Source organism: Aaosphaeria arxii (assembly GCF_010015735.1).
Source record: "Aaosphaeria arxii CBS 175.79 unplaced genomic scaffold BU24scaffold_6, whole genome shotgun sequence".
Taxonomy (NCBI): domain Eukaryota; kingdom Fungi; phylum Ascomycota; class Dothideomycetes; order Pleosporales; genus Aaosphaeria; species Aaosphaeria arxii.
Window position 1 is genome coordinate 2,649,154 of NW_022983479.1, and position 15,635 is coordinate 2,664,788.

General features: G+C 51.2%; 4 protein-coding genes across 4 annotated transcripts; all 4 read right to left on the bottom strand.

Annotated features, from left to right (window-relative positions):
* Positions 1-506: 506 nt before the first annotated feature.
* BU24DRAFT_411706 (uncharacterized protein) lies at positions 507-2,120 on the bottom strand (the record flags this gene model as incomplete). The annotated part of the gene is made up of 1 exon (XM_033526061.1): positions 507-2,120. One exon carries the CDS (start codon positions 2,118-2,120, stop codon positions 507-509), a length of 1,614 nt encoding a protein of 537 aa, XP_033382359.1.
* Positions 2,121-3,691: 1,571 nt separating this feature from the next.
* On the bottom strand, positions 3,692-5,144 carry BU24DRAFT_411707 (NAD(P)-binding protein; the record flags this gene model as incomplete). Its single annotated transcript, XM_033526062.1, has 3 exons — positions 3,692-3,811; positions 4,011-4,095; positions 4,270-5,144. 3 exons carry the CDS (start codon positions 5,142-5,144, stop codon positions 3,692-3,694), a joined length of 1,080 nt encoding a protein of 359 aa, XP_033382360.1.
* A 1,061-nt stretch (positions 5,145-6,205) lies between these two features.
* Positions 6,206-7,065, bottom strand: BU24DRAFT_411708 (extracellular serine-threonine rich protein; the record flags this gene model as incomplete). The annotated part of the gene is made up of 2 exons (XM_033526063.1): positions 6,206-6,865; positions 6,952-7,065. 2 exons carry the CDS (start codon positions 7,063-7,065, stop codon positions 6,206-6,208), a joined length of 774 nt encoding a protein of 257 aa, XP_033382361.1.
* Positions 7,066-12,593: 5,528 nt separating this feature from the next.
* Positions 12,594-14,194, bottom strand: BU24DRAFT_251150 (glycoside hydrolase family 5 protein). Its single transcript, XM_033522381.1, has 4 exons — positions 14,031-14,194; positions 13,590-13,978; positions 12,771-13,520; positions 12,594-12,672 (listed from the first exon to the last, which is right to left on the bottom strand). Exons 1-4 carry the CDS (start codon positions 14,093-14,095, stop codon positions 12,653-12,655), a joined length of 1,224 nt encoding a protein of 407 aa, XP_033382362.1. The 5' UTR covers positions 14,096-14,194; the 3' UTR covers positions 12,594-12,652.
* Positions 14,195-15,635: the final 1,441 nt, after the last annotated feature.

Genomic DNA, 15,635 nt, shown 5'->3' on the forward strand with positions numbered 1-15,635 from the left:
AAACATTGATACAAAAGATATCTCGGAGCGATCTTGTTGGATCATGATCAGGTGTCTCTTACAATGCGCTGTCACGGTTACTCTGTAAACATTGGCAATTTACAAGCGAATAATCTCAAATGATGATGCCATTGGCTCTTGACGAAAATTGGAATAGAATTTGTGTAAGATTTAGTGATAATTCATTTGGAAATCTCGTTTAGGATTCTTCACCTGCGGACCCGAATGTTGTTGTATTCCTCACTCGCTTGAAATTCATAAACACGAGCAGTAACTAGACGATCCAGCAAGTCCTAGCAGCTGTGAAACACGGACACAACGATACTACCCCGAGCTCCCTCGAGCATAGTCATGCTCAATTATTCAAGAAATGATGATTTGTTATTGAAGATGTCTATGGCAATTGAGCGGTCTCTCTAAACTCCTGCTCGCGTAGACAGCTGTGCATTGCAAGGTCGATTCCCCATAACTCAAACGCCTTCAATACGATGGTGAACGGACCCAAGTCACTGCTCAATTATTGAGTTAATATCCACCTTCCCCTGCCTAACCATACGCTTCACCTGATTCTTCAGCGACGTCGCTACTTGTGGCACATCATCGTGTATATGGAAGCACCTCCTGCTTCTTGCATCCAGCTGCTCTTCAGTGATTATTCCCTCTAAACGCTGTTCTACGAGCTCGACATAGTCCCAGAAGTAGTTCTCCCCGATGATCTTAGCCCAAGCCTGCAGGTGGGCAGAGACGATGTATTCTTTCGGTGGCGTTTCGCTCGGTTGAGGGTCGGAAGTAGGAGCTTTGCCGTTGTTTGAGTCGATATGTTCGGGAGCTGTAATCGCGCCAGGGGTTTCCGCTTTTTGGGGCTCTTCATTACCTGAGCCGGATGCTATTTTCTCGGGAAGAGTAGCTTTAGGCCTAATCCTGACTTTCCTGCTGGACGATGCTGTTTGTTGAGGTGAATCAGTTTGTTGCGGCGAATCAATTGCACTTTCCATCTCTTCATTCCGAGGTATAGGGGTCGGAGATCGTCGTCGTCGTCTACGAGTCGGCTTGCTTGCTGCCGGCTGAACAGATCCTTTGGTCTTTCTCTGCTTGGCTGCTTTTCCTGAGTCCTCCAGTGCCAATGTAGCTTTGCGCTTCGCTTGTTGTTCAGAGTTGGTGAGCCTGATTAAAGCAAGGGATTTGAGCGAAGTTGCAGATCCCTTTCCTGTAGATTCACGTTCATCTTGTGTAGATTCAGGTTCCTCTGGTGGAGTTACGGGTTCCTTTCGTGGAGTTGCAGGTCCCTTTCGTGGAGTTACTGGACTCTTTCGTGGAGTTACGGGACTCTTTCGTGGAGTCGCAGGTCCCTTTCGCGGAGTCACAGGACTTTTTCGTGGAGTTACAGGACTCTTTCGAGGAGTTACAGGTGCTTTTCGTGGAGTTACCGGTGTCTCTCGTTGAGCATCAGGTTGCTTTTCATGACTATCAGACCCTTCTCGTAGAGCAGTACGCCCGCTCGGAGGCGTTTGAGGGCCATTCTGAGGGTCGATTGCTTCACTCTGATCATGTGTAGATCTATCCACAGGCATTGCAAAGCTGCTCTCCGTGGCACCGATACCTATACTCGGGGTTGCGACAACTGTTCCGGAAGCCACAGTCTGCTGCGGTTGCGCTACAGGTCCTTGTTGAAAAGGCGTAGGAGATCTTCCGGAGATGGCTCTTTGCTGCTGCTGCTGCTGCTGCTGCTGCCAGTAGAAGTAAGGATGAGGCTGCGGGGGCGTCCTGTAAGCAAGTGAAGCATACGGATAGCAGACGCGGTTGGGCGTAGGGACGGGCCCCAGTGGAGGAGACGTTGCGCTCGTCTGCTGCGCGACTGCAGCCATGTTCGTGAACGCGGGAGTGTTGAAGAAGGATCCACCGATCGTCCGGCCGCCGTTGTGGAAGGCGTAGTGGTTCGAAAACACGCCGTTGCGACTGTTGTGCACCGGTGGAGAAGGAGGGTTCGCATGGCGAGCAGGCATCGGAGCTGCAAATGTTGCGCACTGTGCCGACATAGGCGCGAACATTTGGGCTTGTGGGACTGTGTATAGTGAAGATTTTGGGGCATTCCCGGGATCGCTTGCCCCATTGGCAGGCATTTTCGCTTTCGGATGCTCTCGATGATGTTGGACGTTCAGTAGAATTGGTGTTGGTCTGGCGTAAGTAAAGGATTTTTATGGAGCTGGCGAAGTTGAGTGAAGTGAAGGAGAGATTGGAAAAGGTCATCAGAGGTGGTGGTTTCAATGGTCTCCTTAAGTAGAGGGGTTTCAAGAGGCTTTCGTTTCCCGCATTCACTTTTGATTATCACTTGTAATCTAGGCTGGGGAGAGTTGGGGAAACACGACGGTGAGCAGGTTGTGCCAATGGCAACTTCACCTGTTCCTCACTCTCTAGGTGAGGATGCCTTTGGCGAGAAAAGCTCTTCTCGTTGTTGCTCCCTGGCCAACGAGTGACTTCCATAGCGACAATTTCATGTTCATCCCGCAATGCTGCTCGGTCAAGTCTATTCTAAGATCATAAAGGCTGTTTTTGACAATCCATTGATCTCTTCAAGGTGTCCCAACCTGCTATTGTGGATACCTCCGTGGCTTACCCAGAAATGATACCTAGTTACCAAGAACCATGCCAATGAGCCTATATCCACTCTTGGTGTTGTAGCCCTTTTCTTAGAATAAGATTCCCTTCAACAACTTCACGGCAATAGATCTTACTGACGAGCGGCAGTCGAGAAAAATATAATTGCTACAACATAACTGACCGGCGATCGGTCTACTCGAGACATCGAATTGCAGTGACTTCCTTTTACACCGTGCCCAAAGCGGAACACGATGAGTCTCTTCGTTCAGATCAGTGCCTTCAGTGTGCTATTCTAGAATCGCTACAGCACGCTCGCTTACACTGATGAAACCCATTCAGCTCAGTCTTGCTCGGGGTGAAAACACGGCTTTTCGTTACCTTACAGAAAGTGCACCGTCAAGAAGCACTCGGTCGTTTGATGACTTAGTACAATACCGCATTGATTCCCTGCGCTGATCGGTAAAAAAAAACATTTTCAACAGGTTGTGGTATAGCAGGATAGATGAGGCTATTCGGGGATTATGTGTATGGGGAAGGGCACTAGGCAGGGCATAGATAGATTGTTCAGGGCTGCCGAGAGAGATTGAGGCATCATCCACCTACCTCCAGAGGCCTATCAACAGAGTCAAATATCTACTTTTCCTACCTGTTCACCGATTGCGGGTTGTACCTGTGATGCTCCCTACTACAGAGGCGTCTATACGCGACAATGTGCTGCCAGCGATGCTCTATATTGCGAACGTTGACTCGTCGGTCTGATGCATAGTATTGCCGTCCTACCCATTCCAATGACACTGGAACCACGTCTTTGAACTGTTTGTCAATGGGAGCCATAATATTGGTACGAGTATATGCTCTCCAGCTTCGGAGAAATTGAATGTATCTATTGATGCGCACGAGGTACATAGAACGCGAAGCTTAGTCAATCCGGACAACTTCCGGCTGTCTGATCGCCAGCCAGCTATGAGAGTATTTCGAATGTTTACTTGCTGTGCCTTGAAAAAGGTATCATACTAATGAGAATTGCAATTGAATCAATAAAGGTGGTATCGAATTAGTACGCTGGGCTGGGGATAGTGAGAAGCTGTAGACACTAGTGTCGTTTACTGACGAACGTCTGTCCACTATCTGTCTGTCTGTCTGAGGAGCATGCTTTGAGTTCGTTGAGCCCGTCTCGTTGTTCAGTACCAGCAACGAAGATCTTCTCACAAACCTACATGGAAAGCAGATTTCGTTGGTTTCAACATCACATATTCCCAGTAGTCGTTTCCAAAAGAGTTGCTGGCGAGACTGTGACATGTTTCGATTCCATCAATTTTCTAAATGTACGATTCCCTACTACTCTAGAGTGATCAACAAGCAAAGTCCAATCCATTACTAACTATGCATCATAACATTAACCGAACACTCACCTTCAGATTAAGACATAACCAGCAGATGCAATCCCTATCAATTGACCAAGCACTCAATGAATCCGGGGTCCATCCAACCCGTAGCCTGGTGGTGGGAGTTCGATCATTCACAAGCTACTACGTGACACCGTCGATACACAACTTCTCCACGTGAGCATAAGAACTTCAAACCACCATCCTAAACTTGAGCAGATCCCGCCCCTCAATCTCCCCCCTCTTCGCCTCCAACTCCCCCACGTCCCACGTACAGCTCACATACCGCCCGCTCAACCACTCCCTCCTCTCCCTACTCAACCACACGCAAAACGCCCCCGCCAGCGCCTCGTCGTCGCCGAGCAGGTCCTCCCACACGCCTCCCTCCGCTGCGTGGCCGACAGTCTGGGGCGTTAGCACTGCGCCTGGGTGTAATGCGAAGGCTTGGATGCCGTCCCGCGCGTGGTCGGACGCGATGTGCTCGACGAGCCGGGTCACGGCGAATTTGGAGATGTTGTATGCGACGGGGCAGAGGAGGGAGGACGGGGAGTGTGCGGCGAGGGAGGAGGATACGATGATGGTTGCCGGGGCGGAAGCGGCGCGGCTGGCGGGCGAGATGAGGAGGGGGAGGAGGTGCTGGATTGTTAGCCAGGTGCCGTGGAGGTTGGTGGTGAGGACGCGCTGCCAGTCTGTGTCTTCGAGGATGCCGATGGGGAGGTTGGAGGAGATGGGGCGGGTGGTGCTGGTGGGGGTGGTTGAAGGGGAGAGGTGCTTGGATATTATGCCGGCGTTCGCGATCAGGACGTCGAGTCTTTTGTCGAAGGTGGAGGCGATGTCGGAGGCGAGGCGCGCGACGTCGGTTGAAGAGGTGGTGTCGCAGATGGTCTTGAGGACTTTTACTTTCGGGTCGATGGCGTGGATGGCGGTTTCGAGGCCGTCGAGGTCGGGTCCCGTGCGCGAGGAGATGGAGATTCCGGTTGCGCCTGCTCGCGCGAACGAGAGCGCCATTTGGTATCCTAGCCCTTTTCCTGCGCCCGTGATGGCGGCGACGAAGCCGGCGGGGAGGGTCACTTTGGAGGGGTCGAGGTTCGGGGGCACGCTGGAGTGGATGGTGGGCGTGAAGGACATGCCCATGTATGCGGGTGGTGCGTTCATGTCCATGGTTGAGGGTGGTGGTGGGAAGTCGAGAGATGGTCAGACGTTGTGGAGGCCAGTTTCCGTGACTGATTAGATTGATGCGGTTTTCACAAGTATATTTCCAGGAACCCGTTTTTATATCTCTTTTCATATATTTTGATTAATCTTCGAGTACGCGCTGCGGATAAAAGTAGACGGGTGTTTGGTAGATCGACGTCATGTTGTACGATTCGTCGAAGTTGTCCCCTCGGAGAACGTTGTAATGATCAGCGAATCCATTCGCAACGGGTGAGGACTGTCATTGAACATTGTATGGTCTTTCACATGGATGCCTCCACGAAGCTGAGCTATGCGGATTCGCGCGTTAGAAATCTGTGAAGTCGTCAATAGTTATAAGAGGTTGATTGATCTTGACGGTTGATATTGCGGGGAGAGCTTGATGTATTAGAAGATCGGCGCAAGCTAGGGAAATAAGCCATGTATGTCAGACGGTTGAGATCGACATTCGGATGTTTTGATCTACCGAGCATGATCGTGCATACACGTCCCTACATGATCGTGTAACGACAGCGTTCAACAAGCTCGAGAGTACTAGTAACACAACATCCGCGCAATCAGAGCGCATGCGCACCAGTCGACGTGAGCGCGAACGAAACCCATGCGCCAAAGGTATGACATCACGACCGAGATCTGGCAAGAGAAGTAAGGGGTATAAAAGCTTCTTGCATTCCACTACACCTATTCACAAGAACCAACCAACTGTCGCCTAGTCAACGACCGATACACTCGCTCCGCGCAGCATCATTACCCGATAACCCTCCCCAACCACAGCATTTTTGTGCATTCTGTCTGTATGTATACAAAGGTTGTCCTGCATGCACCTGTCCCGGCAAGGTAGATACAGTGAAGAGGAGAGAAACGAAAGGCAAAAGAAAAGGCAGTAGTGCCGTCACTCCGTTTGATAGAATGAACACCCTCTATGATGAGAAGCGCAAAGTAGTCATTACCGTGATGAAACCCAATAAGGAGAGAAAGCAACTGCTAGAACGTTGAAAAGCGGAAAAACAGCGACTGCTGTTCGCGCTCTACAAGAAAGCAGCGGCGACGGCCATGACACCGGCAAAGCTGAGACCAGCCTTGATGCCGGAGGCACCGCCAGTGGACTCGGCAGGCTCGCTGGTGGTAGCGGAGGGAGAGTTGGTGGGGAGGTTGCTGGTCTTGAGGGTGGCAGGGACGGTAGGAGTCTTGGTGGGCTGGACGATGGTGCTGTTGTGGACGGGGTAGCCGGAGCTGACGGTTCCTACGGACTTGGTGGGGTAGGCAGAGGGAGTGCTGGTAGGGTATCCGACAGTGCTGCTCTTGACGGAGGAAGAGAGCTCAGTGGGGTAGTGGGAGAGCGATGGGGTGCCAGTTGGGTAACCCTCCTTGGTGGAGGCACCGCCGCCGGTGACGGAGGCAGAGACAGAGGCGGTAGGGCCGGTGGTCTCACCGGTCAAACCGAACTGGGTGGACCACTGGTACTGGCCGGTGACATCGTCGATGAGCTGGATTCCGTAGAAGCGGTCGCCGGTGGTCTCGAGAGAGGTGGAGGGAGTCCACTTGAAGGCACCGTTGTTGGGGAGCCTCTCAACGAGGGTGGCGATGGGGACGACGTTGTTGGAGGGGCCCTTGACGAGGAGGAGAGAGACGGTGTTGGTGGTGGTTGGCGCCCAGGTGATGGTGTACTCAACGCCCTTGGGAACACGCTGGGGGGGTGATGTTAGCTGGTGTGATGGCCATATGGATTCCGTCGGTCGCCACGAGAGACGGCGACGGAGAGGGAACGACATACCTCGTTCAAGCTGGGCTTGGCGATGGGGTTGCCAGAGGGCTCGCCGACAGGTGGGTGGACCTGGGCAACTGCGAAGGCAGCGAGGAGAGAGACGATGATGGACTTGGCGAACATTTTGGAGGTTGTGTGATATTAAGCTATTAGCTAGTTGTAAGGAGGGTGAGTGGTTTATGTAGTTGGTGGGTTAGAAGGATTGTATTATGGTTGTAAAGAGTGACTGCTGGAATGAGCGGCTGAAGACAAGTCTTCTTGGTAGGTTGGTGACTTAGTGAGTATTGAGGCGGAGTAAGAACGCGGTGAGGGAGAAGAAGAGAAGAAGAAGAGGACGAGGACGGGGGGTGTGATGGGTTATATTGGGTGGGTGAGATTGAGGAGGTAGTATAACTTGGTAGTTAGTGGAGTGTCAAATCAAATCAAATCAAACGAGGCCCCCAATCCTTAACCTAACGATCCTAACCATGACCATGACCATCCATGACCATGGCCATCCCCGTGCCATCTCATTCGTGCTCGTCTCCTTTTTCTCCTTCTTCCATGATCCTTTCTCGTAGCCAGGCCTGGTCTGGTCTGGTCTGGTCTGGTCTGTGTGTGCACTGTAGGAAGATGAGCAGATGGCAGCATGGGTAGGTAGATGGGCGATGGGCGATGCAATGAGTGAATGGCCTTGTTCGACTGTCGACTGTTGTTTGTTGTTGCTGCGAACTCTCCCATTGGCCACGAGGCTTGTCTGTTCCTGCATTAGTCCCTTCCCAAAGTAGAAATGTGGCGTTGGGATAGACTTAAGCTTGGTCGCTTTAGTTGGGTACCAGACTTGAGCCGGGCCAATCGTTCGTCTCCATTGAAATTACCACACACCACTACAATCAAACCACCCCTGCTCCTTTTCCCGTTGTAGATTAGATCATAAAGCCCCTGCTTACCTCCTGTCCCCCCCAGCTCTTCCAGCTCCTCCAGCTCCTCCAGCTCCTTTCACCTCGAGCTTCTCCTTCGTCACCTTCAACTCTCCTCCTCTTCCAGCTCCAACAAGCCAACACTCTCCACAGCTGATCGATCAACTATGGCCCTTCGCTTTCTTCGCTTCCAACTTGGCTAGGTAACTTTGAAACTAAACGCCATCATCATCATCTTCGCATCGTCGTCTCATCTGAGTCGTCCCCCAACTTAATCTCCTATCGCGCGCCTCGTCGCGTGTCTTCCCATCTCTTCATTTGCACTTGGATTTGCTTGATCAATCTTCCCTCGCTTTCTCTTTCGATACAATCCCCCCGTGCGCCCGTCAGCAATCACATCATATTCGTCGCGTCACATCGCATCGTCGCCCCGTTGCCCGTCTCTGTAGTCTGTACCTGTAACCTCTCGAGTCTCAATACGGGCGCCAACCGAATCCAATTCCCGGTTCGGCCACTCTAAGCAACAGTCTAGTTGGAGTCTAGGCAGGCCGCAGTTACAAGTCCAAGTCCAAGTCCAAGTCCAAGTCCAGCCCAAAAAGCCTCTTTTCTATTTTCCTTCAATCTAGTGACCAGTCTAGGTAGGGGTGGGTCGTCAATCCTCCGCCATTCACTACTCCATCCACCCGCTCCCAACCATGGTACACAACAATAATAATAATTATAACTGTGTATGCTGATGTTCACCATCATAATAATAGAAAGTAATCATAACCCTCATAATAATCCCCTCGTCGTCATCAACCCTCATTATTGCAAACCGGTGTGCGCGCGTATATGCACCTCCCGCTCCGTCTCCATCAATCAAATCCCCGACTTGCCTCCGCCTAATTTCCCAGAACAGTCCGTCCTTGACTCCTTGTATAATACCTAATACAAGTAACATCACAACTCATAATAATCCTCCCGCATTATTATTAAAAGGAAAAGAACCGACCCGTTGCCTTGCCTCACCTCGCGGGCCTTGCCTTGTCCTCTTGTTCCCCCCAAGTCCCAAGTCCCCATCTAACCACTCGTAACCTGCCGCCTGCAGTATCCATCGGTCCTGCTACCCGATAATGTCTCACCGGTATTCAATACTCCCATCCCATCCCATCCCATCCCATCCCATCCCATCCCCATCACCAACCACCACCACCAAGCGCCTGACCTTACTGCGCACAACAATCAATAAAATAATCAATGCACACTGCCTCCTCCAAACCTCATCCACACCGTCTCTTTCAAAGTTCAACCCGCGCAACCCACGAAATCGAAAACTGTAGACTTGCCATCTCTGATGACTCTTAACAATGCATAACTGCCCCCCCCCCCCTTCCCCTCTTCACACATAACTACACACGAACGCTTCCACCCCCTCGTACAATAGGTAATTACCTACCTACCTAGTCGCTCTGCTCTGGCGTACCTACGTACGCACGCAGTACGTACGTACCTCAGGCACAGCACCCAAGCGCGAACGCGGACGCGGACGCGGGCAGACAAGAAAAACCCAGGTCCGTCCCCTGTGTGTGTGGGATGCCGCCCCGCCCAGCCTTGCACACTACCCACCCGTGTGCCCGCGCGCCTTTTTCATCGTTCGTCCCCCCTTCACGCAAGCGTTACGTCTAGGTAGTCAAGCACAAGTATGGAGGGAGGTAGGTAGGTAACGGCCGTACCGCAACGTACCGCAACCGCGCCCGTTGAGCGCAGCCATCGCTGTCGCCACCAGGGCAGTAGGTTTGACATGAGTAGGCATGGGCATTAAAACAAGCAAGCAAACCACCCCGTAATTAAGGGGAGAGTATGGAGTAGGGCAGGGCAAATGACACAAGGAGAACGAAACAGTTCGTTCGTTCGTTCGTTGTACGCTTTCTGCGCCGCACGTGCGCGTCCGATGATGGACGGATTACTGTGGATGGAGTTTTGGGTGAGGAGGTATGATAGTGACATTTCGTGGTGAGCTACGATTTACTATATTACACCGTACCAAAACGTTCAGCGACAGCAGCGGCGGGCGCGATGCCAGCAGTAAGGAAAAGTTTCTTTCCCACGAAGTACATAGAACGACAGGCAGAGGAAAAAAAACTAGTGGACTAGGGCAGGGAGGCCTGATTTTCGAAGTCATCGTGATTCATCCAGAGCGTTAACTAGCATGGAGAGGCGAGAGGTGAGACTTTGCTCCCGTGTGGCGACGACGGAAGAGTAAGTGGGTGCATGCGTGTCTATGACTTGGTGAAGGACGGAATTGTCTCGATGGTTATGGTTATAGGGACTGTTTGGATGCTTGCTTGCCAGTACTATATTGTGTAAGTATGGTAAGACGCGATATCTGTAAGTCACTTGTGTTGGTGCCAGAAATGCTCTTCTTGACGTTCATCTTTGCGTGTTGAGAGAGACGGTTCACTTCGAGGGAGATGTTACAGTGAGTTGGGGTTACCATCCTCCTTCGAATGTTCGCAATTTTTTTCCCCAAGTAGTCAGTGACGAGATGAATAGATTCACCAAGCTTCCGCTCGCTCTGAGTACCTGCAGGCGGACAGGAGTGCGATATAATCACCCAAGCTCATGTCAAAACGACGCATCTGCACACCTAAAAGCTGCATCCACCACACACAGTAATCAAATACGTCCCATCTCCTCCCCACCCCCCGTAAAGGCACAGCACAGCACAGTACATGTCACACATCGTCGGTTTTGAAAGTCCTGGCATCCACAGTCTGGACTTCTTGTCAAAGGACAAGGCGTAGTAGGGAACGAACGAACGCCCCGTCATGGCGTCGCCGCAGCTTTGCGTACGTTCCTGGGAGCAGGTTTCAGGATGGCTTTGAGGTTTACTGTATATAAGGCGTGATTTGGTTTCATCCTCTGTGTTATGATTCACGTGCAGCAAGTGAATGGGCGAGAAGCCGTAGTGGTAGTTATGGGGAGTATTAGAAAAGGCTTTGGGGAGGCAGTAGATAGAAACTTCGTTGGGTAAATACAAAGGGCTTTTGCTGTGTTTGTCTTGTTGTTGAAATGAATACTTAACGTACTCACATATGTCTTAATGAGGAAGTGGGTGGGATGGTCACTTTCAACGCAACATACGTCCACTGCATTTTGTGTAGGGAGTGAGGCAGTAGATTGTAGACTTCATCGCACTCATGCTTTCAATGGCACATTTCATCTCTGTAAATGTCTGTATTTTGAGTGTCTCCCCCAGTATTTTGCTGACACAATGATCAGACCCCGATTCGATATGTATGTATTGTATACGTAGACTGACAACGACATCACCACTCCCTAATCCCAGAAAACCCGTGATATCTTATATACATTCTTACATAAATCATATCCAAGGTTTCTCCGGTCCTTACTGTGCGCTTGATTTCATAAAAGATTTGGTATTTTTTTACTTCTAAGCTTTGAAGTTCTTAGTCTTTTTCTATTCCCAAACATGTCACTTAACAAGGAAAGGAAATTCCCAGACAGCGATTTACTGCTTATACAGTAAATTAAAATAGTTTCTATGAAGTGTATCAATAAGCAAATCTAGATATAAAAAATCCCCGAGTTGAATAGTATTTTCACACATTTCCCAAAGATAAATTTCTACTGCAGATGAATAACGAACGACACTCGTTAGGTACAAAAGCAACAGCTACACAGCTAAACTCCGAAAACACATCAAAACTATCAAAATCAAACCATGATGAAATTAACGTGATCAGTAATTCAGATAGAGAAGACCGCCCTCGAACCACAGGAATAAAATCCAAAGAAGGAGGAAGTTACTAGCGACTTGTAGTAATAGGCATAGCCACTTGTATATCCCTAGATACCTACCTAGGTACCCATCGACCACAAACACTCAATACCTCAATTCCTCAATACTCAACATGGTCTACTCTTGTCTCTCTGAAGGAAGGGATGAAAGGCGGGAGCTAGACACACATGTACATTCATATACACGTTTCCATTCGGTAAACCACCCACCCACGATCCACCTACGATCCATCATCTATCAAGAAGACAATAGCAACACTCCATCCATTTAAACGTAGATACATCGTTCAACTGCAGCGCAAGAATCACCAGGGTCTGACGCATCTTCGCTCTGGCGTAGGACTGAGCATCATTATCTGCGGGAGTATTCCTTCGTACTATACTGTTGCGGATAGATATGGTTGGTGCGGTCTTGTTATGTATGTATGCATGTGTAGGAAACGCGAACTCACGCAGTAGCTTTATGTATCATGTATCGCATTTGCTTTTGTGGAGGGTGCTGTTGGGAATGATGGTGGTTGGTGGTGGAGGGTATGATGTGATGTCATATACTCCACTACAATAGGAACAAGAGTGGTCATGTTTCTAGGTCATGTGAGATATGCATGTACAGACGTATGAGTAGATTTATCACGTTCAGTTCAATCCACTGCAAGTTCGACTTTGTTTCATTTGTTTACTGTTATACAAAACCCACTATCTCGTACACTACGGTGTAGTGTAGCCGTGGTATGGTGTACTTGATACAGCAAGCTGAGACGTGTACTGCTTGCTTTCTTACTTGGTTGTTTGAATCGGGTTATGTACTTTATAGCGAGGGTATCAATGTGCTCAGACGCCATCTCCTCGTGAAGAGGAGCTTTCGGTCGAGCGAGGGTATTTTGGAGTAGATACAAAAACGGGGGGAGGGGTTTGGATAAGATTGTGAGGTGAAGCGAAAGGTAAGGGTAAGGAAATTCGTTCATGTTCGTTCATTGTGCGTGAGGTTGTGTTGATGGGAATGTGATTTAGCCGCATTGGCCGGGATCTGTGGGAGGTTGTCAGTGATGAACTGTGTTATGAGTGGAAGAGGGAGGAGTATCAAATTGGGAGAGAAAGGTAAAGGGAGGTTATGACGAGACTTACACTTTCGATCCGTCAACGGCTGCGGGAACAATCCACCCTCCAACAACGCCTTCATGTCCCACTCGGGCGCGCCCTCGGTCTTCCAGGTCCAGAAGACCCACCCCGTCGCCTTCTCGTAGCCATCCAACTGCGCCTCGATGAACCTCCTGACATTGTACTTATCCGCGTCGGACAGACCCGCAACAGTACCGGTGTATTTGCCGTCGCAGGACCCCACGGCCGTCGAGCCCTGGAACGTGCCGTCGTACCGCGCGCCCTTGCCCTTGCCGTTGAGCCACTTGGCGCAGTCGGTGATGGCGCCCGTCCACTCTCCCGCGATGGTCCACTTGCCCGTGGACGCCATCTGCCCGCCGAAATCGCAAGCGGTGCGGAAGTGGTCGTCGGGCGACATGGCGACCTGGCTGTTGTCGAAGATCTCGTAGTGGTGGGTGTCGAGGAGGAGATTCCACATGCCGGCGCCGAAGTCCCCCCAGGACGTCACGCCCTGGAACGCGTCGTGGAATGCCACCGCGACGTTCGAGTCCTTCAGGTTGCCCCAGCCGTCCATGTAGAACTGGCGTACCGTCGACATGTCGAGGCTGGGTCCTAGGGGTTCGTTGAGAAGTTGGATGGAGGAGACGGCAGGGTGCGAGGCGTGGTCATCACGGAGCTTGTTGAGCACTCGCAGAGTGTGAGAGACAGTGTCACCCTGCGTCCATTGCACGGAGCCGTAGCGGCCTGAGTTGTCGAAACCATTCTGGGAGCCGGGAGCTGGGAATTATGTCAGTTTCGATGGCAATCTTGATATCAGATGCATCGGTCGGTGCCAGAACTACGAACCTCCATGAAGATCGATGATGACCTTGAGGCCAGCGGCTTGAGCCCAGTCGAGGGCCTTGCCGAAGACATCGTACGCTCCTGTGACGTATGGGTCCTCATCGCGGGAAATCACGCTCCAGTATCCGATGGGGATGCGGACGTGGTTGAGGCCGGCCCCGGCGATCCGGTTGAAGTCGTCCTGGGTGATCCACGAGTTCCAGTGCTCGGAGAGTCGTGCCTTTGCTGCGTCCTTTCCGAGCGTTTGCGCGAAGCTGTACTCGTCGATGGCGTCGTTGCCCTCGAACAGACTCGGTGTGATCCACGGTTCCAGCACGAACCATCCTCCCAAGTTCACACCGCGGACCTTTTGTCCGTTGAAATCAAATGATGGTGCTCGCTTCCAAGGTGTGCTTCAGTTGGTGTTAGCCTTTTCTCTCCGCCAGGTGCGACGTGTAAACTTACATTGGAGAGGCATTGGAGCTCAGGGCTAGCAGGCCAATGGCCGTTGCGGCACTAAATGTCTTCATATTGTGTAGTTTTATCGCACACAGTGCTCTCACAGGCACAAGGAGTTACTGTACGTCCAAAGCAAGAACGTGAACAGTAAAAGAGGTTAGAGTAGTGTTCTGTACGACGAGGTCTAGCAACCTTTGGGTGACAATTGCTAAGGTGTGAACACTTTTGACGAAGTCGTCCCACGATGACAGTGCGGATCAGCGGCCTTTTATGAATGGGCATGCAGTCCAGCATCATTTTCGGGGCCACGAGAAAGTCTGTTTCAAGGACGATCGTCATATAGGAGTAAACAACGATCAGCGCGAGGCCAGATCGCCGGTGGGCAGGGCGTGGACCCCAACAGGACCCATCCCATCCCATCAAAGGCAGTGTCATGGTGTGTAAACCCGAATGTCACCAATGAGGGAAATCGGCGCCCCACTGCCGATGTCCCATTCCAATTCACACTTCGGGGCGCTGGGATAATTCAGGTGGACAACAGACTATCTCGTACCATGAGACAAGACGGCACGGGTGCGGTGGTAGGAGATGCATGTGCTGTTGAGTTGTAGTACGGAAATAGTGGAGTGGAGTGGAGTGCGGTGCTTGTATGGTCGAATGGCATGGCTATGGCGCAGAAGGGACTTGGAAGTTTCCAGCTTAGAACGACAACGCAGATGCAGGGAGCTTCGCCGAGGCCAAAATACCAGATCAACTCAGGTACAGGCATCTGATTGGAGCGAGGCAGACCTCCAACAGACACAGCCATGTCAGAGGAGAGGCTCGGGGGGATGGAATGATGGCAGAGGATCAACGGTAGAGTGCCCAGGACGGAAGGCTGCCGCCACAAGTCCCCAATCGCGTTCGCAGCAAATGGGGGCTTTCTGTCATTGCGATCGCCATGCTACCTAAAGTCACTGGTGGTGGAATGGGGAAAACTTGACTGGATCCATGGCGATTTGCGGTGAGCTTGGGTTTCTTGTAAGGCTGAGAGTCTGCGCGGGGAGAGCACCCTTTGCGGCTCTGATCAACGCCCATGGTCGTGCGCATGGCATGGGGTATTCTGCCGCACCCGGTGAGAGGAGAGCATTTGTGAGGTATGATGCAACTGATGCCCGAGCGTGCTGAAAACTTCTCAAGGGTGAATTATCACAGCAAAGCTTGTACCTTGCGCTGCACGAGGTTTCCGCCCCGTGACAACGTTCATCAACCAGGCCAGGCTTTCGTCTACAGGATTAGAACTAGGGGAATGCCATGGTACGATATCGTATGCTGTAGGTAAGCTTAGGCAGCATGTTGGAAAAGTCTCTAGAAAAAGATTCCTGACCTCCGTGCGCAGTCGCAGATCTTGCCACTTGCAACAGGGGAGTACTAGCTCGTAGTGACGATGATGGGGCATCGTGATAGTTTCCATCTCGAACCTCTTCCCGTTCGGACGGAAAGCCTCTAAAATTTGAGTTTAGGCGGGTGATGCTTGGGGATGGGGTCATTGGACCCCATTTCCTTTCTTCCCCACGAAGCCAAGATCAGCCCCGGCAAATGGGACCTCACAAAGACGTCAAGAGACTTTGC

What these genes read in the sequence shown, in the direction of transcription:
- BU24DRAFT_251150 (XM_033522381.1), bottom strand. Translation starts at nt 14,095, where the DNA reads ATGAAGACATTTAGTGCCGCAACGGCCATTGGCCTGCTAGCCCTGAGC. An exon ending in CATCATCGATCTTCATGGAG is followed by an intron (nt 13,521 to 13,589) that starts GTTCGTAGTTCT and finishes CATAATTCCCAG; the next exon opens with CTCCCGGCTCCCAGAATGGT. An exon ending in GCCGTTGACGGATCGAAAGT is followed by an intron (nt 12,673 to 12,770) that starts GTAAGTCTCGTC and finishes AACCTCCCACAG; the next exon opens with ATCCCGGCCAATGCGGCTAA.